This window comes from Balaenoptera borealis, assembly GCF_965194805.1.
Source record: "Balaenoptera borealis genome assembly, chromosome: 5".
Classification (NCBI taxonomy): Eukaryota; Metazoa; Chordata; class Mammalia; order Artiodactyla; family Balaenopteridae; genus Balaenoptera; species Balaenoptera borealis.
Genome location: NC_138862.1, coordinates 145,534,086 through 145,558,976, shown reverse-complemented (window position 1 = coordinate 145,558,976; position 24,891 = coordinate 145,534,086). Strand labels below are relative to the sequence as shown.

Sequence of the window (24,891 nt, the reverse complement as noted above, 5' to 3'; positions counted from 1 at the left end):
TATACTTAAATGACCTTATTTAATAGGAAATTATCCTGTTTACAAAAGAATCCCTTTTAATAAAGGTCCTTAAGCCTTTTACTCCTAAATTTTCACTGTCAGAAAAATTTTCATGGTTTTTCTATAGTAATTTTATCAGTAGGCAGCTTAAACTCATGTCCTCTTTCAATTTTGGTGAAACACCTGATTACTCTCCTCCATACACTGGAACTCTACATCTAGAGTCAGTTGTTAAATCTACCCTTAATTTTCTCCAGCTGGATAATTGGAGAGCCTTTAACCTAACCTCCCGGGTAGTCAGATGATGGGCCGTCATTCCTTAGTGTAGGCTGGGAATACCCTAAGCTTGTCTTTAAAAAATAAAGAATTGAAGGTGGTAGTGGCTGGCAAGGGAGGAGAGAGTACTGTCCTTTTGAATAATAATTCTTCTTCTTCTTCTTCTTCTTCTTTTTTTTAAAATTAATTAATTAATTAATTTATTTATTTATTTGCTGCGTTGGGTCTTCATTGCTGCACATGGGCTTTCTCTAGTCGTGGTGAACGGGGGCTACTCTTCCTTGCGGTGCGCAGCCTTCTCATTGTGGTGGCTTCTCTTGTTGCGGAGCACGGGCTCTAGGCGCACGGGCTTCAGTAGTTGTGGCACTCGGGCTTCAGTAGTTGTGGCTCGTGGGCTCTAGAGCGCAGGCTCAGTACTTGTGGCACATGGGCTTAGTTGCTCCACGGCATGTGGGATCTTCCTGGACTAGGGCTCAAACCTGTGTCCCCTGCATTGGCAGGCGGATTCTTAACCACTGCACCACCAGGGAAGCCCCTAAGTTACAGTTTGAGGTCTTTAATTACTTACCAGAAAGGGCCTGGATACTACACTAAAAACAAATTGTCATTCTATTGTCAAAACGAATTTAGAGTTTAGAAGAAAATAAACTTTCACAAACACATATGCTCCTAGAAGGCTACTGTATATTAACTCTTACTTCTCTAGTCCCTGGGACAAAGTATCTTTTTCTGTATTCCTTAAGGGAGTTGGGAGGAATTAGAAGGAATCTTGTTTTTTATAGCCAACTCCTGGTTCCATGGATCACTGAAGTACACATTTTTACAAAGTATTTGTTATTTAAGCTTTTATCACCATTAATTGCTGTATTACAGAGTTTGACAATTATGTTCTCCTCCCTTTCTCATTTTGAGTGGGGATACTAACTGAGAATTAAAATGGCCCAAGTAAAGCAGCAGGAGAGAGATTAACAAAGCATTTAACTGCATGTAAACTAGACAAATCCTGAGCACTGTTGAGTGTCACAACTAATATATTTCTTTGGTTGAAACTGTATCAAGTAAAATTTGGAAATATAAGACAGGGTGATAGTCATTGATGTTGAAGTTGCCAATAAGTTTTTCCCTTAAGATATAAAGTACTGGAATATACCGGTGCTCAGTAAACGGTGATGTAGTTAGAAATTTATTTTGCTGCTTTTTCTGGATATTTTATGTAAATGAAAGCTACACTACGTAGTCTTTTGCTTCTGGCTTCTTTTACTTTGTATGTTTTTGAGGTTTATCCGTATTGCAGGATGTATTAGTATTTTTTTCCTTTTTATTGCTGAATAACATTCCGTGGCGGGCATTTGGGTTTGCCATGTTTGCCTCTTACGGACAATGCTGCTATGAATGTCCACATACCAGGCTTTGTGTGGGCAGATGTTTTCATTTCTCTTGGGTAGATTCCTAGAAGTGGAACCACTGGGTTGTACGACAAGTTTATGTTTATTGCTTTAAGAAATTGCAAGCTGTTTTCCAGAGCTGTTGCGCCTTTTTACATTCTAACCAGCAGAGTGTGAAGGTTCCGATTTCTCAGTATTCTCATTGATAATGGTTAATGTCTTTTTTATTATAGCCATTTTAGTCGATGTTAAGTGTAGTGTCTCATTGTGGCTTTAATTTGTACTTTCCTAATGACCAAACTGATTTCTTAAATTTGCTGGTTATACATGCTGAGTATTTAGTGTTCTTATATGAAATAACTTCCTGATAACCCTTTATATATTTTTATGCCCTTTGCCTTCCAAAAGCAGGTTCAAAACAGCAAAGACAGTTTTTCAAAGACTGAGCCTCAGAATGTTAGAAGCATTGTTCCCAATTTTGCAACTTTATCTGGGTTGAAAGCATGTGACTCTGAAGTATGATTTGCTTAAAAAAGTCTTTGGCAGTTATTGCACAGATAGTCTAAATGCATGCTTTTATTTGATATGTGACTGCTTTTAGAATGTGTATGAAGTTGTTGAGGACTTTGCGTCAACACTTTTATCACTCTAGAAATTATTGCCCATTGTGTATATGAGTATATATGTATCTATTTAAAAGAATTATCATTTGAGATTATTTCATTGAAATTATAAAAATAATATTAGATAATGATAAATAACAAAATTAGTTTTTTTAAAACGAAGATATATATTTTTTATTTTTTTAAATTTAACTTTTATTTTATATTGGAGTATAGTTGATTTACAGTGTTGTGTTAGTTTCAGGTGTGTAGCGAAGTGGTTCAGTTATACGTATACATGTATCAGTTCTTTTTTAGGTTCTTTTCCCATATAGGTTATTACAGAACATTGAGTAGAGTTCCCTGTGCTATACAGTAGGTCTTGTTTATCTATTTTGTATATAGTAGTGTGTATATGTTAATCCCAAACTCCTAATTTATCCCTCTCCTAGACCTTTCCCCTTTGGTAACCATGTTTGTTTTTGAAGTCTGTGAGTCTGTTTCTGTTTTGTAAATAAGTTCATTTGTATCATCTTTTTAGATTCCACATAGAAGTGATACCATATGATATTTGTCTTTCTCTGTCTGACTTATTGATCATCTCTAGGTCCATCCATGTTGCTGCAAATGGCATTATTTCATTCTTTATTGTGGCTGAGTCATATTCCATTGTGTGTGTGTGTATACACATCACATCTTTATTCATTCATCTGTTGATGGATATATTGGTTGTTTGCATGTCCTGGGAATTGTAAACAGTGCTGCAATGAACATTGGGGTGCATGTATCTTTTCGAGTTATGGTTCTCTCTGGATATATGCCCAGGATGTGGGATTGCTGGGTCATATGTTAGTTCTATTTTTAGTTTTTTAAGGAACCTCCATACTGTTCTCCGTAGTAATTGTACCAATTTACATTCCCACCAACAGTGTAGGAGGGTTCTCTTTTCTCCACACCCACTCCAGCATTTATTATTTGTAGATTTTTTGATGATGCCATTCTGACCAGTATGATGTGATGCCTCGTTGTAGTTTTGATTTGCATTCCTCTAATAATTAGCGATGTTGGGCATCTTTCCAAGTGCTTTTTGGCCATCTTTATGTCTTCTTTAGAGAACTGTCTATTTAGGGCTTCTGCACATTTTTTGATTGTGGTGGGTTTTTTTTGTTTTTTCTTTTTGATATTGAGCTGCATGAGCTATTTGTATATTTTGGAGACTAATCCCTTGTCAGCTGCTTCATTTGCAAATATTTTCTCCCATTCTGTGGGTTGTCTTTTAATTTTGTTTATGGTTTCCTTTGCTGTGCAAAAGCTTTTAAGTTTAATTAGGTCCCATTTATTTATTTTCTTTTTATTTTCGTTACTCTAGGAGACAGATCCAAAAAGATATTTCTGCAATTTATATTAGACAACGTTCTGCCTATGTTTTCCTCTACGAGTTTTATAGTATCTGGTCTTACATTTAGGCCTTCAATCCATTTTAACATTACTTTTGTGTATGGTGTTAAAGAATGTTGTAATTTCATTCTTTTACATGTAGCTGTCCAGTTTTCCCAGCACAACTTGTTGAAGAGGCTGTCTTTTCTCCATTATATATTCTTGCCTCCATTGTCATAGATGAATTGACCATAGGTGCATGGGTTTATTTCTGGGCTTTCTATCCTGTTCCATTGATCTATATTTCTGTTTTTGTGCCCATACTATACTGTTTTGATGACTGGAGCTTTGTAGTATAGTCTGAAGTTAGGGAGCCTGATTCCTCCAGGTCTGTTTTTCTTTCTCATGATTGCTTTGGCTATTCAGGGTCTTTGTGTCTCCATACAAATTTTAAGATTTTTTTTTGTTCTAGTTCTATGAAAAATGCCATTGATAGTTTGATAGGGATTACATTTAATGTATAGATTGCCTTGGTTAGTATAGTCACTTTGACAATATTGACTTTTCCAATCCAAGAACATAGTATATCTTTCCATCTGTTTGTGTCATCTTCAACTTCTTTCATCAGTATCTTATAGTTTTCTGAGTACAGGTCTTTTGCCTCCTTAGGTAAGTTTATTCCTAAGTATTTTATTCTTTTTGATGTGATGGTAAATGGGATTGTTTGTTTTTTTTTTTTATTTAAAAAAAAATTTTTTTTTTTTAATAGTAATCTTTTATTTATTTATTTATTTATTTATTTTTATTTTTGGCCGTGTTGGGTCTTAGTTTCTGTGCGAGGGCTTTTCTCTAGTTGTGGCAAGTGGGGGCCACTCTTCATTGCAGTGCACGGGCCTCTCACTATTGTGGCCTCTCTTGTTGCGGAGCACAGGCTCTAGAGCACAGGCTCAGTAGTTGTGGCTCACGGGCCCCATTGCTCCGCGGCATGTGGGATCTTCCCAGACCAGGGCTCGAACCCGTGTCCCCTGCATTAGCAGGCAGATTCTCAACCACTGCGCCACCAGGGAAGCCCCGGGATTGTTTGTTTAATTGCTCTTTCTGATCTTTCACTGTTAGTGTATAGAAACAGCAGATTTCTGTGTATTAGTTTTGTATCGTGCAACTTTACTGAATTAATTGATGAGCTCTAGTAGTTTTCTGGTGGCATCTTTAGGATTTTCTATGTATACTATCTGGTCATCTTCAAACAGTGACAGTTTTACTTCTTTTCCAATTTGGATTCCTTTTATTTCTTTTTTTTCTCTGATTGCTGTGGCTAGGACTTCCAAAACTATGTTAAATAACAGTGGCAAGAGTGGACATCCTTGTCTCGTTCCTGATCTTAGAGTAAATGCTTTCAGCCTTTCACCATTGAGTATGATGTTAGCTGTGGGTTTGTCATATATGGCCTTTATTATGTTGAGGTAGGTTCCCTCTGTGCCCACTTTCTGAGGAGTTTTTATCATAAATGGGTGTTGAATTTTGTCAAAAGCTTTTTCTGCATCTATTGAGATGATCATATGGATTTTATTCTTCAATTTGTTAATATGGTATATCACACTGATTGGTTTGCAGATATTGAAGAATCCTTGCATTCCTGGGATAAATCGCACTTGATCACAGTGTATGCTTCTTTTAATGTATTGTTGGATTTGGTTTGCTAGTATTTTGTTGAGAATTTTTGCATCTATGTTCATCAGAGATGCTCTCCTGTAATTTAATTTTTCTGGTGGTGTCTTTGTCTGGTTTGGGTATCAGGGTGATAGTGGCCTCATAGAATGAGTTTGGGAGTGTTCCTTCCTCTGCAATTTTTGGAATAGTTTCAGAAGGACAGGTGTTAACTCTTCTCTAAATGTTTGATAGAATTCACCTGTGAAGCCATCTGGTACTGGACTTTTGTTTGTTGGAAGTTTTTTAATCACAGTTTCAATTTCAGTGCTTGTGATTGGTCTGTTCATATTTTCTATTCCTGGTTCAGTCTTGGAAGATTGTTCCTTTCTAAGAATTTGTCCATTTCTTCTAGGTTGTCCACTTTATTGGCATAGAGTTGCTTGTAGTAGTCTCATGATCCTTTGTATTTCTGTGGTGTCAGTTGTAACTTCTTTTTCATTTCTAATTTTGTTGATTTGAGCCCTTTCCCCTTTTTTCCTTCATGAGTCTGGCTAAAGGTTTATCGATTTTGTTTATCTTTTCAAAGAACCAGCTGTTACTTCCATTGACATTTTATGTTGTTTTCTTCATCTCTATTTCATTAATTTCTTCTCTGAACTTTATGATTTCTTTTCTTCTACTAACTTCGGGTTTTGTTTGTTCTTCTTTCTCTAGTTGCTTTAGGTGTAAGGTTAGGTTGTTTCTTTGAGATTTTTCTTGTTTCCTGAGGTAAGATTGTATTGCTGTAAACTTCCCTCTTAGAACTGCTTTTGCCGGGTCCCATAGGTTTTGGATCATCATGTTTCATTTTCATTTGTCTCTAGTTATTTTTCGATTTCCTCTTTGATTTCTTCATTGATCCATTGGTTGTTTAGTAACATATTGCTTAGCTTCCACGTGTATGTGTTTTTTTAGTTTTTTTGTTGTAGTTGATTTCTAATCTCATGGTGTTGTGGTCGGAAAAGATGCTTGATATGATTTCAGTTTTCTTAAATTTGCCGAGGTGTGCTTTGTGACCCAGCATGTGATCTGTCCTGGGGAATGTTCCATGTGCATTTGAGAAGAATGTGTATTCTGCTGCTTTTGAATGGAATGCTCTATAAGTATCAATTAAGTCCTTTGGTCTAATGTGTCATTTAAGGCCTGTGTTTCCTTATTTTCTATCTGGATGATCTGTCCATTGATGTAAGAGGGGTGTTAAAGTCCCCCACTATTATTGTGTTACTGTTGATTTCTCCTTTTGTGGCTGTTAGGATTTGCCTTACATATTGAGGTGCTCCTGTGTTGGGTGCGTATATATTTACGATTGTTATATCTTCTTCTTGGATTGATCCCTTGATCGTTATGTAGTGTCCTTCCTTATCTCTCGTAACAGTCTTTATCTTAAAGTCTATTTTGTCTGATATGAGTAATGCTACTCCAGCTTTCTTTTGATTTCCATTTGCATGGAATATCTTTTTCCATCCCCTCACTTTCAGTCTGTATGTGTCCCTAGATCTGAAGTTGGGTCTCTTGTAGACAGCATATATATGGGTCTTGTTTTTGTATCCATTCAGCCAGTCTGTATTTTGGTTGGAGCATTTAATCCATTTACATTTAAGGTAATTATCAATATGTATGTTCTTATTGCCATCTTGTTAATTGTTTTGGGTTTGTTTTTGTAGGTTGTTTTTCTTCCCTTCCTCTTTTGTTCGCTTCTCTTGTGATTTGATGACTGTCATTAGTGTTGTTTGGATTGCTTTTTCTTTTTTGTGTGTGTATCTATTGTAGATTTTTAGTTTGCTGTTACCATGAGGTTTTGATATAGCAGTCTATATACAAACAAGATTGTTTTAAGTCGCTGGTCTTTTAATTTCCAATGCATTTCCAATATCCTGCATGTGTACTCTCCTCTTCTCGCAATTGCTGGTTTTGATATCATATTTGTGTGTGGATGATTTCCTACCTTTACTCTATGTTTGCCTTTAATGGTGAGCTTTCCCATTCGTAATTTTCTTGATTCTAGTTGTGGCCTTTTCTTTTCTGCCTAGAGTAGTTTTTTAAAGATTTTTTGTAAAGCTGTTTTGGAGGTGCTGAATTCTCTTAGCTTTTGCTTGTCTGTAAAGCTTTTGCTTTGTTCTTCGAATCTAAATGAGAGGCTTGATGGGTAGAGTATTCTTGGTTGTAGGTTTTTCCCTTTCCTCACTTTAAATATATCATGCCATTTCCTTCTGGCCTTCAGAGTTTCTGCTGAAAAAAATCAGCTGATAACTTTATGGGGATTCCCTTGTATGTTATTTGTTGCTTTTTCCTTGTTACTTGTAATATTTTTTCTTTGTCTTTAATTTTTGTAAGTTTGATTAATATGTGTTTCGGTGTGTTCCTCCTTGAGTTTATCCTGTATGGGACTCTCTGTGCTTCCCGGACTTGAGTGAGTGTTTCCTTTCTCATGTTAGGGAAGTTTTTGGCTATTATCTCTTCAGATATTTTCTCAGGCTCTTTCTCTCTCTCTTCTCCTTCTGGGACCCCTATAATGTGAATGTTGCTGTGTTTAATGTTGTCCCAGAGGTCTCCAAAACTGTCTTCATTTCTTTTCATTCTTTTTTCTTTATTCTGTTCCACAGCAGTGATTTCCACCAATTTGTCTTCCATCTAGCTTATTCATTCTTTTGCCTCATTTATTCTGCTATTGATTCCTTCTAGTGTATTTTTCACTTCAGTTATTGTATTATTATTCATCTCTGTTCTTTAAATCTTCTAGCTCTTTTTTAAGTATTTCTTGTATCGTCTCAGTCTGTGCCTCCATTCTTTTTCCAAGACCTTGGGTCATCTTTACCATTACTCTGAATTCTTTTTCAGGCAGATTGCATAGTTCCACCTCACTTAATTGTTCTTCTGGTGTTTTATCTTGTTCCTTCATCTGAAACATATTTCTCTGCCGTTTCATTTTGTCTAACTTTCTGTGTTTGTGGTCTCTGTTTCTCAGGCTGCAGGACTATAATTCTTCTTGGTTGTGGTGTCTGCCCCCTGGTGGGTAAGGTTGGTCCAGGGGCTTGTGCAGGCTTCCTGGTGGAAGGGACTGGTGCCTGGCCACTGGTGGGTGGGGCTGGGTCTTGTCCCTCTGATGGGCAGAGCCGTGTCAAGGGGTGTGTTTAGAGGTGTCTGTGTGCTCAGGATGTCTTTAGGCAGCTTGTCTGCTCATGGGTGGGGCTGTGTTCCCACCCTGTTGGTTGCTTGGACTGATGTGTCCCAGCACTGGAGCCTACATGAGACACAGCTGACCCCCGCCTCCCCAGGAGACCCTCCTAGACCCACAGGTAGGTCTGGCCCAGGCTGATATGAAGTCACTGCTTTGCCCTGGGTCCCAGTGCATGTGAAACCTTGTGTGTACCCTCCAAGAGCAGATTCTCTGTTTCCCCCAGTCCTGTGGAGCTCCTGCGCTCAAGCCCTGCCGGCCTTCAAAGCCAAATGCTCTGGGGGCTCCTCCTTCTGATGTGAGCCCCCCAGGCTGGAGAGCCTGACATGGGGCTCAGAAGTCTCACTCCTGTGGGAGAACCTCTGCGAAATAATTATTTTCCAGTTTGTGGGTTGCCCACCCGGTGGGTGTGGGATTCGATTACACAGCAAAAACGCCCCTCCTACCGTCTCACTGTGGCTTCTTCTTTGTCTTTGGATGTAGAATATCTTTTTTGGTAGGTTCCAGTCTTTTTCGTCCATGGTTGTTCAGCAGGTAGTCGTGATTTTGGTGTTTTCCTGAGAGGAGATGAGCTTAGGTCCTTCTCCACCATCTTGTCTCCTCTCTCTTCTGTTTATAATTTTAAATTCTGCTTATTATATGCAAAGCCCTTCTCTAGTCTCCACATCAAAGTCAAATTTGTTCTGTCTTGAAGATGTTAAAGAGTTAAGTCAGAATTGCAAAATCTTCAAATGCAGACTTAAAACGGTAGGAGCCCACCATGAAGAGCACTCAGGTTCAGCCTCCTGGCCGTCCTGGCATCTTCTTCCCCTGGCTGTGCACCTCTGAGTTAGTCGATTTTTAAACTATTTAAATCTCATAAGACAACTTCTTAGTCTGGATCTATATGCAAACTTTGTAAGAGAAGAAATCTCCTCCTTGTCTCCTTTGGACACAGATTTAAATGTTCAATTTCTTGTTCATGAACCATTCTTAAAAGTAACATACATTTACATACTTTCAACAGGCAGTTATGACACATATTTAAATTGGCATTCTTAATATCCATTAGAAATGATGATGTGGTGTATTTTGACATGAAGACAATTATTATGTGGTGAAAAAAAGGTAAACTAAGAATTCCAAAATTAAACACCATATGTTGTGTGTATGTGTGTATTTCCATTTTTCTTATTAAAAACACACATACATAAATATGTTCATTTTTAAAAGGTCTGGGAAGCTGTACACAGATATCTTAGCTATAATTTTCTCTGAGTGGTGAAATTATATAGTGATTTCATATTATTTATACCATTCAGTATTTCCTGAAAACCTTCTGCAACATTTATTACTGTTACAAATAGAATAAAATGGTTTTTGTAAGAAATGTTTATTGAAGTCACAAGTTGATTAAAACTATCATTAAAAATTTATTAAACATAACTTTTATGTTAAGAAAACAGGTTCTAAATTTAAAAGCCACCGAAGCAAAGGGTTGTAAAAAGGTAGAAAGAGGGCTGGTGGGCTTGAGAAGCCTTGTCCTTTACTAAAGTAAATTTGCTGATCCAAATTCCACTGCTTCTATTTTGTGTGATTTGACAAAAATACACATTGTACTTGTTTTTTTATAAAGTGTCTTAAATATCTCACATTAGAAACCAAATAATTGGAATCCAGGTATGATTAGTGAAGAAAAAAATCTTTTTTGCTCTAAAACAGATTTCACATTTTAAACTCCCATTTGTATTCCAAATAACTTTTAACTCTTAAGCAATTAACTGTTGCCTCGTCTACATGGTTACCCAGCTGCTATAATGGCCATGCAATCAGCAAACTTCTATTTTTATGAATTAGTTTTTTTGGCATTGTGCCAATGAGTATTTAAAGAAATAAGGCAAAGAAAATAAACTTTATTCTTCAAGATTGTTTGAGTGCCATTAAAAACCACAGTGAAGGAGGTAATTTCCAGAGTGAAAAATGAAAATAAAAATTCTTTGCATGAGTTCTTACCCTCTCAGTAAATGAAAATCTGTGTGTAAAAATAAATAAATAAATAAAAAACAACTGTAAGGGTCTCCTCTTTATAGGAATTCTTTCAAATAAAAATGGAGACATCCTGTTTGCTTGTTTGTTTGTTTGTTTCTGTATCAATTCTGGTAAAAAAGCACACTCCTTCCTGCTGTGGGTGCCCTGGGTTTCCCAGCTTCAGGTCTGCCCCATCGCTTCCGTCATCTGTTAATAGAGTAAATGTGTCTGCACCTGCTAAAGGCCAGCCCTGGCCCCTTTCTTCCCTCAGGATGGCTTCTGAGGCCTGGGAGGGAGCCATCATTGATCCAAATATTAAATATTATAATAACTTAATTGCTTTACTTTTTGGACAAAAAAATAATATAAATAGAAGTTGTAATATTTTCTGTCCCTATCCCAGTGGACCACTTTGTACAGCTCCTTGCGGGCACCTGGCCCACTTCGGGACACCACTTATACCACTGAGTCTCTTAAAACTTGTTTTCCTTATTAACACTGTTACAAAACGTATTACTAAGATCATCAGTGATCTCCATGCTGCTAAGTTTAATGGACTTTTTTTTCAGTTCATTTTTACTTGACCATTCATAGTTTTTAGCTCAGTTGACCATATCCTGGTTTTCCTTCTATTATAAGTGGTTCAACCATTGACCCAGTTGCTCATATGTGGATCATTCCCACATATTTTTCTACTTTCCTAACTGCCCCCTGACCCCATGGTTCAGTCACTAGGATTTGTTGATTCTACTTCCTGCATGTTTTTCGTATCCATTCACTATTCTACCACCTCTGTCCCCACCCTGGTTTAAGCCTCCACTCCCTCAGAGTTCGGCAGTGGTCCCCCAGTGAGTCTTCTGAGGACCGCTTTCTCCCCCCTACAGCTGGTGTCAGACTCAGAGAACACAAATCTGATCATTTTACTCCCTTGCTTAGGTCTCTTTAATAGCTTCCCATTACAGTGGAAAGAGACAGGGAAGATCTCGATGCTTCCCCAGCCCAACTTCTTGCTCAGCTGTCTCACTCCATCATTTCCCCTGGGTTCTCCAGACACACTGACTTTCTCTCTGATCCTTCACACCATGTTAAGTGTATCCCCCTGTGCAGACTCCTCAGCTACCTACACGTTGCTCCCTGTGACAGGAATGGTCTTCTCCCTTCCCTGGTTACCAGCGGCTTCTCATCCTTCATATTTTACTGCAGATATCATTTCTCCAGGGAATTCTAGTTGTACAGTTACACTGTACAACTTTATATTTGCTTTATAACTCTTACCGTACATATGAATAAACTGTCTAACCGTTATATCCCCCGTACCTAACAGGTAATAAAGGCTCCTTAAATATTTGAGTAAATTAGCATCGTTGTAGCAATATTTGTTTCTGTGTCCACAGACTCCTTACTCTGTGAGGATAAAGTCCTTGTCTGGTTTGGTCTCCATTATTTTTCCATCATCTAACACACATATGCACACACACATTTACACACAAACATTTGTCGACTTCATGTGAAGATTCTGTCGTTTCTTGTTTTAATGCCTTCCCCTTCAGACTGTAAAGTGATTATGTCTGTTTTGTGCACCCATGCCCAGGGCTTAATACAGTGCCTGACTTTGCAGTAAGTATTTGGTAATGGTTTTTATTTTTTAAATTAATCTATCTCTGCCTTTTAATAAACAGGTTAATCCATTCCTATTTTCTGTAATTCTAATATGTTTGAACTTACTTCTGACATCTTGTGTTGTCTGTGTCCTTGTTTTTTTTTTCTTTTTCTATTTTTGTTTAGATTGATGAAGTTTTCTTCCATTATTTCCCCTCTAAAAATTAGGAAGTTAAGTATCCTCCTTTTAGTCTTCTAATTATTCACTTTAAATTTCTAATGCAGGTATTTATATTTTTCTACCAACATCTTACAACAAGACAGGAACCTCAGAAAGGATTTACTCTTCTCCCTTCCCTGCCACCTTTCTTAGGAGATTTTGCTTTTCAATTATTATTATTTATTTATAACAATCGGAACTTAAGTTTTACTAGTTTGTTTGGTTTTTATTTAACTCATTCCTGCTCTTTTATCCCAGGTTCTACTCCTTGGTGTTCTGTTTATTTACTTTGGCTGTATTATATTTGGGGGGAACAATAACTTTTCTAATAATTTTTTAAAATAGGATTTGGGAGTGATATATTTTCTGCATTGTTAAATATCAGAAAATGTGTTTATTTTGCCCTTCTATGTAATTAGTTTGCCTGAGTATGCGTCATATGTTCTCATTTTCCCTCAGTATTTCAGAGATTTTGCTCCGTTGTTTCCAGAGAGATGTTTGATATCATTGAAGGCTTTTAGTATTTTGTTTTTAATCCTTACTGTCATGAAATGTCACTATTACATACCTGGTATAGTTTTTGTTTTTGTTTTCGTTTTCCCATTCACACTGGCTCTTTCTTCAACTCTCAGAAATTTTCCATTATTTCTTTGAGAAGTTTTTTCTTTCATTTTTTTCTACTCTACTTTCTAGACTTCCTGTTAGCTGGATTTGGGAAGTTTGGGGTTTATCCTCAGTGTCTATTTGTTCTTTTGTACTGCATCCTCAGAAAATGTCTCAGTCTTCTAACTGATCGATCACTTAGCTGTGTTTGTTCTGCTGTTTGACACACCATCTGTGCTTCTTTATTTCAGTGTTTACATTTTTAATTTCCAAGATCCATAGTTTTCTTTCTCTGACTGCAGTGTACTCTTGCATTTCTAAAGGTAGACTTTTTTTTAGTCTTTTCCTGTATTTGCTGCCATTGCCACAGGGTTCCTTCTTCTGCTGTTGATTTCTAGTGCATCTTCTCAACAGTACGGGTTGTTGTGGATTCACAGGGGTCCGAGAGTCCCTGCTCGCCTGTGAATACCGCATGTGGTTTCAGCCACTGTGGGGAGGGGCAGGACATGCCGCCAGGTGGGCTCTGCCCGAGCAGCGCCTCTTCTGAGCTGGGGCACTTCTCAACCACTGCGCCACCAGGGAAGCCCTCTTAGTTTTTATAACCACTTTCCCTAGAGGATATATTGCCATTGTTTCTTCCTTTAGTCCATTTGCATCTGCCTTTCCTCTCAGGAATTTCTCAAAATTCCTGATCCCTTGAGAGTAGTCCTCGTTAGCTAATGCGGTAGAAAGTTTTTAAAAAAAATTGTCATTTACAGGGATTTGAAGTGGAAACAGCTGTAGGATGCATTGCTTAGAGTGCTATCTTGTTCCAGGTGTGTGGTCAAGAGTTCAGCATATCCCTGCCTAAATATTTATATCCTCAATAACATACTTTCAGATAAAAATATAGACATGTCTTAGACTGTGATACAGATATGGCTGTCTCCTAATACTAATTTTGTAAAGGTTTTGAGTATAATTATATTTCAGTGAATCCATACATTCTTTATCTATGAAATCATAGAACCAGTGTTTTTTTATTATGTTTAACATAGAACCAGTGTTATTTTTTATAGCATATGGAGAAAAGCTAATTTCATTATTTTCTTTCTGTTAGGTTACTGGTGATTCAATCATTCTAAAAGCTCTTCAGTCCAACATTCAGCATGTACTGGTCTATGAGAATCTTGCTGTCCAGGAGAAAGTGCTGGCTTGTATTCCAGTCCAAGAACTAAAAAGGAGATCACAAGAAAAGTTATCTAGAGCTAGAAAATTGGATAAAGGTAGTGGCTTTACATAACCATTCATTGCTAAATATGCATCATTGCTAAATAAATGGGAACGCTGAAATGGTGCCTTTTGCTGTGTACATTGTAAATACGTAACCCAGTTCTATTTGGATTTTTAAGAAGTACAACAATAGTATAATTTTTTATTGCATGCACCTCATGCACACTGGAATGTGTATTTGCAGTTTAATCATTGGTATGTGATTTTTTTTTTCAGATATAGTAGAACTTTAGTCCATGGAATATATGATGGCATTATTAGAAGATTTTAATGTGAATCGGAGAAAAACCTTACTCAAAATTAATTCATGTGATTAGACCACTGACTCCCTTTAATAAGACAGTTACTGATTAAAGAGTGTGGATATAGAAGCCAGCTACCTGGGTATAAATTCAGCTCTGACTCTCACTGTGCATCACCGAGCAAGTAATTTAATCTCCATGCCTCAGTTTCTTCATTTGAAAATAAGAATGCTAATTTTAAGAGATAACTGAGATAGTACATGTAAATGGCTCAGAACAGTGCCTGCCACATTCATCAAGCAATAATTATTTGTTGTTTTCATTCATGGTCTTAGGATTTTAGTTGTTAAATTTTTCCAACTTGAGCATTTTTACTTTGGGTTTTTATGTAATTGGTTTTTATCTGTTAAGTCATTTCTTAATACTGTCTTTTCTAGGGGGTTCTGTAGTATTTTTTTGGTGGTTGCCTTAGTTTACAATAAACATTTTTTTCCAATTTTAAAAAAAATTTTATCTTATATTGGAGTATAGTTGATTGATAATGTTGTGTTAGTTTCAGGTGTACAGCAAATTGATTTAGTTATACAGATACATACATCTATTCTTTTTCAGATTCTTTTCCCATGCAGCTTATTGTAGAGTATTGAGTAGAGTTCCCTGTGCTACACAGTAGGTCCTTGTTGTTTATCTATTTTATATATAGTAGTATGTATATGTTAATCCCAAACTCCTAATTTATCCCTCCCCCCTCCTTCAAAAGCATTATACTGCTTTGTGTGTAGTGCAGATACATTTTAACAGAATGTCTCAATTCTTCCTTCCCATCCCTTGAGACTCTGCTGTCATTCATTTCACTTACCCAGAGGCTTTAATCATTCAGTACATTGCTATTGTTATTATTTAAGCCATTACTTTTTAGACTAAGTAAGAATGAGAAAAATAACAGATTTTATGTTACCTTCATTCATTCTTCCCCTGAGGCTCTTCCTGTATGCAGGCCGGAGTTTATGACCATCACTTTTCTTCTTCCTGAAGAACTTCTTTTACTGTTTCTTTCAGGGCAGGTATACTAGAGGTGAAGTTCCTCAATTTTTCTCTGCCTCAGAAAGTCTTTATTTCTCCTTCACTGTTGAAGGATAATATCACTGGGATGTAGAATTCTAGGTTGGTGGGGGGTTTTTTTTCTGTCAATGACACTTTAAATTTCTATTCACTCTGTTGCCTGCTTGTTTATGATGAGAAGTCTACCGTAATTTCTATCTTTATTCTTCTTTAGGTTTCTCCCACCTATGCCCCTCACCTCCCCCTCCATCCCCAGCTTCACTCAGGATGTTCTCTGTTTTTAGTTTTCTTCAGTTTGAATATGACGTGCATATGTGTAGTTTTTTGGTACTTATCCTGGTTGGTGTTTTCTGAGCGTCCCAGATCTGTGGTTTGGTGCCTCATTAATTTTGGAACGTTCTCGGCCATTATTACTTCAGATATCTCTTCTGCTCCTTTCTCTCTTTCTTTTCCTTCTGATATTCCAAAATAGGGTATCCTATTCTACCTTTATCTATCAACTGTTTCCCACCATTGTTAGATGTTCTGGTCCATTTTTTAAATTCTCCCACCATAATTGGATGTTCTAGGTGTTTTGTTCCTTTGTTCCTTTGTTTTTATTCTCTTTTTTCCTCTTTGATTTTCAGTTTGGGATGTTTCTCTTGACCTGTCTTCAGGCTCAGTGGTTGTTTCCTTGGCTGTGTCCAGTCTACTGATGAGTGCATGAAAGGCATTCTTTATCTCTGTTAGAGCACTTTTGGTTTCTAGCATTTTTTTAGTTTCCATCCTTCTGCTTACATTATTCTTACATGTTGTCTACCTTTCTCATTAGCCCCCCAAACATATTAATCATAGTAATTTTAACTTCCCTAATTCCAAAATTTGTGCCATATATGAGTGGTTCTGATGCTTGCTTTATCTCTTCAGACTTTTTTCTTGCCTTCAGGTTTTTCCTTGCCTTTTAGCATGCCTCGTAATTTTTTGTTAAATGTCGGATACGATGTATTGGGTAATAGGAACTGAGGTGAACAGGCCTTTTGTGAAAGGTGTAAATGTCCGTTTAACTAGGAATTGGGCACCGTTAATGACATTGTGTTTAATGTTTGCTGTAAGTGTCAGGGGCTTCGGGTTCCCCTGGTGTTCTTGGGGTTCCTCTGTTGTCTGTGGTCTTCCCTAAGGACCCCTCCTTAGCTCCAGTCTGCATCCTGCAGATGGTTTAGTTGTAATCATCCCCTATCGTTGTACCGGAGTCCTGTTGGTGTGGTGGTGAGGTGTGGGGGAGGAGCATTCTGTAATCTTAGGGTTAAATCTCAGTGTCTTAGGGGGCCTTATGCTCGGGCCTGTGACCCACCCCCTGTAGGTGAGACAGGAAGGCCAGAGGGGCCTAGAGTCAGGGAAGCGCCCTTTCCCCAAACTTACTTAAGCTACAGGTTTGTTGTGAGACCTGGAGACAGCTCTTCCTCTTCTTGAATTAACAGGGTTTTTTGGGTTTTTTCTATTTATGAAACAAGGATGCTTATCAGTATGCGGTCACCGAGGCTGTGTCCATCTCCGAGTACTGTGGTCCTGTGCGTGATGTCTGACTGCACGCCTGCGTAGCAGGTGCTTCCTGGCATGTTCTGTGTGTGCTGAGCCCTGCAGAGGAGACGTAGTTAGCAGTGTCCCTGCTGACGTTTGCCCTGGCGTTTTTTCCCTCTAATTATAAAAGTAATACCTGTTTTATGTAGAAAATTCAGAAAATAGGGGGAAGATAAGCCATCCATAATTTCATCACATCAGAATGCAACTTCTGAGATTGTGTATACAGTTGAGCCTTGAACAACACAGTTTGAACTGTGCGGGCCCGCTTACACGCAGATTTTTTTTCTCTAAATACATACTACAGTACTACATGGTCCAGGGTTGGTTGAATCCGTGGATGTGGAACCGCAGAGGGCTGACTGTAAAGTTGTACATGGATTTTCCACCGCGCGGGGGGGATCAGCACCCCTAACCCCTGCATTGGTCAAGGGTCAACTGTATATCCTTTCACACTTAAAAATATAAGGGCAGTATAATGGCGTTTTAATGTAAGTAGCAAAGAAGGAACACATCAGGTTGTGTGCACAGTATGGTGAAAATCAGCGAAAGATTGGGCTTTTTTTTAAAGTTCATGAAGGATATGTTGGATTTATAACCTGAGATGCCAGAGGACACACAAAGGCAGGTGTCAGGGATTTTCTTGCAGGTGTGGCGACCACTACATGGGGGCAGAAGGGCACAGGCCGTCTCCGGGGAGCAGTGCCCAACACGGTCTGGTTCGTGTAGGGTCGGGAGGGGGACATCACGAGGGCCGAGACCATATCTTCGTTGACATTGAATTTCAGGCAGAGCAAAGCATACTGAGTTTATTTATATATTTTTTAACCTTTTGAAAAAGAATTAGCAGCAAAATGAAGCAGAGGATACTTCTAATGAGGTTTTGAAGTAGAAAATAGGACCAAAGAAATTTGCAGGATGAACGTATCTTAGTCAGGAGGCTGATGCTGTAGTGTTAGTGTGATTGAACGTATAGCAAAAGTATTATATAGCCTGTTCATTAGGTAGGAAGAAATGAAATGATTTCTCAGGGAAGTCAAGTGTTCTTGATGACTTAATTCAGCAGGGTTAAACATTGAAGCTTTAAGCAAGTGAAAGGTAGAGGTGCACTTCAGGAAGATCAATCCAGCAATAACTTGTAAAATGAACAGAATCAAGAGAGTACAAGGAGAGAAGAGTTCAAACACAGTAGTAATAGAATTCAGTTAAGAGGAATAAGAAGGCAAACAGGTATCGTGACTGCAACGGAGGAGGTGGATGTGAGAGTTGAGGTGACAGAATATATGGTATTTGCATTGATGGTATACAGTCGGCAGGGCATGGAGTCAGGTGTGCATAAGGAGAATGTCAAAGAGGACCGCCTCGTTTTGCATCGGCGTCAGTAGGCACAGGCTTTGAAGGGAAATGAAGAGTCTGCTTTCAGACACCTGCCGGACATCATCTGGACTGCCAGGTGAAAACGGAGGCCTGGAGCTTTGTTTGGAGGTCAAGCCTTGACATACACTTCAGGGTGATAGGTAAAGCCATGCAAGTAAGTGAGATTGCCCAGACTGAAGATGGCGGGGTGGTGGAAGGATTGCAGAGGTTCTAGAAAACAGGGCAGCACCAGCCACATGTGGGTACTTACAGTAAGTAATGAGTCTAAGTTAACATTATGAGGCCTGTTGGTTTGCTCGGTTCTTCTATCATTTATTCTGCTATTTACTGAGCACCTGCTGTGTAGCAAGCACAGCTCTAGGTCTTGGAGATACAGCAGTGAACAAAACAAAGTCCCTGCTATCATGGGTGAGACAGCCAAAAACAAATCCTCAGATCTGGCAGGTAGTGATACATGCTGGGAAGACAAGTCAGGATAACGGGATAGAGAGTGATTAGGGAGGGTGCTGTTTGGTGGAGGGTTGTCAGGAAAGGCTTCTCTTGAAGCAGTGATTTTCTTTTCTGGTAGAGGCATTGGCAACTGCAGAGGCTCCGTAGGTGGGAGTGAGCTTGGCATGTTTAAGGGATGGAAGGAGGGCGCATGGCTTTAGCAGAAGGAGCAAGACAGAAAGCTGAGAGAGGCAAAGGGGGTACGTTAGTTTCCTGTGCTGCTGTAGCAGATTACCACAAACTTGGCTCCTTGAAACAGCAGGAGTGTGCTGTCTCACAGCTCCGGAAGCCAGAAGTCCATAATCAGTATCCCTGGGCCAAAATCACGGTGTGGGCAGGGCTGAAGGGGAGAGTCTCTCCCTGCCTCTGTCCGCTTCTGGGGGCCGCGTGCGGTCTGGCTTGTGGCTGCACCACTCCAGTCCTGAGGACCAGCATCTCCACATCCTGCCCCTCCACCGCTGCATCACCTTCTCCTCTGTAAGGTCGCCCGCTGCTTCCCTCTTGGAAGGACACATGTGATTGCGTTTAGGGCCCCCATTTAGTACATAGGATAATCTCCCTGTCTCAGAACCCTTAACTGCATCATATCTGCAAGGCTTTTTTTTTTTTCTTTTTTTTGCCTCCTTTGGTAGGATTCACGGGCTCCAGGGGTTAGAATGTGGATACCTTTCAGGGAGCCATTTTTCGGCCTACCACAGGGGCCAGCTGAAAGAACGAGAGTGGCGACTTTGGGTTGTATTCTGAATGAGATGGAGACCCATTGGAGGGTCTCAGTCGACTCAAGCTACCTTGCATTCTTAAAAAGCTCACTCTGCTGTAGGGACTTGGTGGAGAAAGCAGGATGAGAGTGCTGTTTTTCTTAAAGTTCATTTTTAGTCCAGCATTCATGAATATCTCCTTGTTGAGAAACTTTCATGTCGCGCAGGAAAAGCTGAACTCTCCCTGCCAGTCAGTCCTCCACCTCCTCTTCCGCAGGTAACAGCTATTATCACATGACGTGTTCCTTTTCATATCTTTTCCTGTGTATTTACACCCATAAATAGTTATCTATAAAAATAAGTAAAGTTGCATGGGTTGACTAAAGTGTATCATCTCTCACACATTCAGCTCCTTGGTGATTTTCATTTACTGACATGTCTTGCAAGTCATTTTCCCTCCCCCCCAGTGCTCCGTAGTGTGCATGCACTGTTATTTGTACAGTTCCCCACTGATGGACACCGAGATTTCCCTGTTCTGAAGGCTGCTGCAGTGAAGAGCCTTGTAAAGCATGCCTGCCTACATGAAGGAATGTTTCACTGGGTTAGATGTAAAAGTATCAAGGGTGTGTGATACTTTCATCCTACAGTGGATCCCTGCCAAACAAATTGCCTTCCAATTTATACCAGAAGTGTCTGGGAGTATTTGTTTCAACTTAATGAAATTATTGAACTTCTTTTATGGACTTCACTAATTTTTCTAATGGGTTTTGTTAATATTCTTACTGATTGATAGACGTTCTTAATATATTCTGGATACTTTTCTTTGTTAGACTCATTACATTTTTCTCTCAGGATTCTTTAATTTCATTCAGTGTATCTTGAAATTGAAAAGTTATAAATTTTAATATGAGAAAATTATTTTTTCCATTTTTGTTTTTACAGTTGGGTTTTGTTTTCTACACCGAAGTCATAAACGTAAACTTCTACTGTTACTTTTATAATATTCCCTCTCTGTGTGTAGTGTTTATATATATGTATTAGAATGAATGTAGTAGGGATCTGCTATTTGGTAGCTACTCGTCCCAATACCATTTGTGGAACAATACATCCTCTTAGAACTACTTTAAAGGCTAACTTTATTAAATACCGTGTATCACTTAGAAATCTGTCTTTCAGGACTCTGTTTTGTTTCATTCATCTCTTTGTCTATTCTTTATCAGTATCACAATATTTTAATTATTAGAGTTTTGTAATGTGTTTTGATGTGCTGTAGACAAATTTATCTCATTCTTAGTCAAAGTTGTGTTGACTATTTTGTGCCTTTCCTCTTTCACATGAATTTTGCAGTTAGCTTGTCAAAGTTTATGAAAAATTATTTTGTAATTTCAGTTGAGATAGCCTTAAAGTACAGGTTAATTTGCGGAGAGTTAACAACTTCGAGTTTTCCCGTTCAAGAACATAATATATTTTGGCCTTTTAATATTCTCTGTAGTTTTTTTTTCTTCTATAGTTTTTTATTTTGAAACGTATCAAACATAAATACAAGAATAGCGTATAACAGATCAAACACCTGTGCCCAGCATCAGACTTTATTAGATCTTAACATTATGCCATATAGCTCCTTCATATATGTTTTATTATTTTTAATAATAAAATATTAAAGATAGGAATGAGAATCCCCATATATGTCCCCGAGATTGTTTTCCCCTCTCCTTCTTCCCAGAGATACCACTGTCTTGAATATGGTCGAGAGAGAGATCTTTTTATTTGATAAAGTGGATATAATAGTATATGTCATGCTTACTTGCTAGGGTTGTTCTAGATAGATAGATAGTACACATGGTTCTGCTTTTATGTGTTTTGTGAATTATATTGAATGATGGTGAATTATATTGTACAGTTGAAGCACTAATAGAAAAGCTAATAGGATTTTTAAGGTGTCCAGAATTCTGTGATTTCTGCCTGTAATACTGTGATTGTTTCATATTTACTTGTGAATATATCTGATAACAAATATAATGCAGTCATTTAAAAATGTTTTTCAGAATCAGACTTACTTTGTTACCTTCCAGGTGCTTCAGGATCAATTCCAAACTGTCAGTAGTTCCCTGAGGGGTGGTTGTATTCAGCATGGTGTCGGTCAGAGGATGCAGTAAAGTCCCACTGCTTTGAATGTGCAGTGGATTACGTCATTATATTTCAGCCTGCTTCACAATACACTGACAATTCTGTCTGCATCCTATTTGTGAAGACCTTTTAGATCATCTTCTGTTTTCATATATTTCAGCTTCATATTTGAGGATAAAATACACGTGGATGTTTTTAGTTTTTTCTGCTTTAAATCTTACTTGGTTCTGTTCTAACTTCTCAGGTACTAATGTAAGCGAAGAGGACTTTCTTTTGCTGGAGCTTTTACACTGGTTTAAGGAAGAATTTTTTCACTGGGTGGATGACGTTTTGTGCAGCAAATGTGGCGGCCAGACTAAGTCTAGAGGCGAATCATTGTTCCCCAGCGATGATGAGCGGAAGTGGGGTGCAAACAGGGTGGAAGATCATTACTGTGACGCCTGCCACTTCAGCAATCGATTTCCGAGGTGAGCACCCCCTGGACAGTAAAGTCAGAAGAATCTCTTATTGGGATGGTTAGGAGAGAATTTTATTAAATCAACTTTTAATCTTCATTTTAGTTATTAGAAGTATATTCCTCTAGGACAGGGGTCAGCAAGCTATGGCTGACAGGCTCAATCCAGCCCACATCCTATTTTTGTAAATAAAGTTTTATTGGGACACACCCATGCTGCTTCAATAGCTTATGGTCTGTAACTGTTTTCACATTGCAATGTCAAGAGTTGAATACTGGCAACAGAGACCATATGGTCTGCACAGTCTAAAACATCTACTGTCTACTGTCTTTATATAGGAAAAGTTTGTTGACTCTTGAATATAAATTGAGTGTAGTCCTAGCAACTTAATGCTGTAAATCTTGTATTTTTATTCTTTTAATACATAAATTTTAACTTTCTGATAACTTTAATAATAATACTGATAACACATAAAATAATGCTAAAACATTAGAATAATACTGATCATTGTGATAGTAAATACAATGCTGTACTCAAAATCATCAGGTGGAAATGTGGAAGGTGAAAGTATAGTATAGGACCATCTTTTTTTTTTTTTTTGGCTGTTCTGTGTGGCACACGGGTTCTTAGTTCCCCGACCAGGGATCGAACCCGTGCCCCCTGCAGTGGAAGCGCCGAGTCCTAACCACTGGACCGCCAGGGAGGTCCCCTCATCATATCTTATCTTGAATGGCAGAAGTTTAATTAGGGGCCTCTGCTACCAACCTAACCTACCCTCATATCTCTAAATTTAAACTAAGGGAACTGGAACTTTTCTGTTCACTTTTTCCATCCTTTAAAGTCTCTTATCAGATGTTCTTAATTGACAATACTTGTAAAGTTTGGTTGTATCATCAGGCAAGAAAAGATATCAAGTTTTTGAAATACCTGATTTTGGGGGCTTAGGGACTCAGTTCTGTCCTAATGAGGAATCAGTCCTGTGATATTCAGAGTCTAAGATAAACAGAATCCACTGCCCAATAATTATCTAAAATAAGCGCAGGTTATTTTTTCATTCAGCATATGTGTGCACAGGTACTTTGCAAAGATTTGAAGATAAAAGATGTCTGTGATTAAATCCTGTCCTCATAAAGTCTAAGCCGTTGGGTGTAGACTGATAGTGCGTGCTCAGGGAGCCAGAGGCTAACAAAGGTGTCTGTACCGAGCGGTGTCCTTTTCCCTCCTAACCGTGTGCTTGTCTTACTGTTAGCTGTTCTCTGGGTAGGGCTGGGAGGATGAACACTGTTAATGAGAGACCAAGCAGCCTTTCAAGTTGGCACAAGTGGTGTTTAGAAGATGGAGGCGTAGGATGCTCTAATCCTGCTGCTGTTACTTCTTCATGTTAACACGCAACTTTTTCCAGTAACTACATTACCTAAACCACAAATTCATTTCACTTAGCTCAAGCAAGAGCATCTGCTTGATTGAAGACAGACAGCTTGTCATTGCAGATACGGTTCATTCACAGCTGACATCGCTGCTCAGCTGGCCACTTTTCCTGAGTAGCTTTATTAGCTCAAAATCCTTCTCAACACAATATGCAAATTTTGATGTTCTTCAGCTTTATGATAATTTTATAACTGGAGTAACTTTTTAAAAGAATGTTGCCAACACATTTCAAAAAACAACTTGCAAATTAGCAAGCACCTTTAAGTAGTTCAGCAGAATAAAATTTCAATCCAAATGATTGTTAGAAAGAAGAATAGTATTTTAAGTAAAATTGAGTTCAACTAAGCTTTAAAATCTTTCTTGAGTAGTTTGTTAAAGTTGTTTACCTTTGAGGTACAATGAGCTAATTATACCACTGGTTAGAGTAACACTAATGCTTAATGCAGATTTCCTAGAGAATCTGCCTGTCCAGATCCTGCGTGTCCTTCAAGGCCCAGTTCAGGATCAAGCCCTCCTCCCCGACCCCTCCCCCATGACACTAATTCTGACCTGTTCCAGGGTTGGGATCACATTCTGCCGTTGTATTTAAATGATTTGTGTTCTCTCCTTCCCTGTCTCAGGACTGTAAGCTCCTTGAATGCTGTACCACTGTTTAATCATTTTCCACCCAGGATTCTAGCACAATGCCTCACATGTTCTAGGCTCTTTGTTATTTAAGAATATGAAGTTAAGAAATATTACTGTTTAGCACAGAGGTAATGTAAATTCTTTAGAATGCTTGATTTCTATATTGAATCGAAGCTTTTTGTTGTTGTTATTTTAAACCAGGTATAATAATCCCGAGAAACTTCTGGAAACAAGATGTGGACGGTGCGGGGAGTGGGCCAATTGTTTCACACTGTGCTGCAGAGCCCTGGGCTTCGAAGCCCGCTACGTCTGGGATTACACAGGTGCGGACGCCATGTGGGCAGAGGCCAGGGGGTTCTTGCTGACTTCAGGATGGGGTGTACAGTCCCGCCTTGTCAGTCTGTGTTTCCATTTGCCTTCTGTAAATAGCAGTAATCCCAGCCTCATGGGGATTTTTTTGTTTTTTTTTTTTTAAAGGGGATCACAGGATTGTTTTTAGTACCCCTAGCATTTTGCCTGGTACTTGACACTATAAACATTTTTTATTAACAATTTATCATGACATTTTTAGTAGTGCTGTTTCTCTATGGATAAGAACATGTATAATAATGTTCTGTAGAAATC

The 24,891-nt window shown here is 38.5% G+C and overlaps 1 protein-coding gene across 4 annotated transcripts in view; it reads left to right on the top strand.

The window, feature by feature from the left end:
• Positions 1 to 24,891, top strand: part of NGLY1 (N-glycanase 1) — a 55,731-nt gene that overhangs the window by 12,734 nt on the left and 18,106 nt on the right. For all 4 annotated transcript variants that reach the window (XM_082392721.1, XM_082392719.1, XM_082392720.1 and 1 more), the window contains 3 exons: positions 14,033 to 14,198; positions 22,002 to 22,224; positions 24,469 to 24,590. In XM_082392721.1, coding sequence (XP_082248847.1) covers positions 14,033 to 14,198; positions 22,002 to 22,224; positions 24,469 to 24,590 — 511 coding nt within the window. The remainder of the gene's footprint in view (positions 1 to 14,032; positions 14,199 to 22,001; positions 22,225 to 24,468; positions 24,591 to 24,891) is intronic.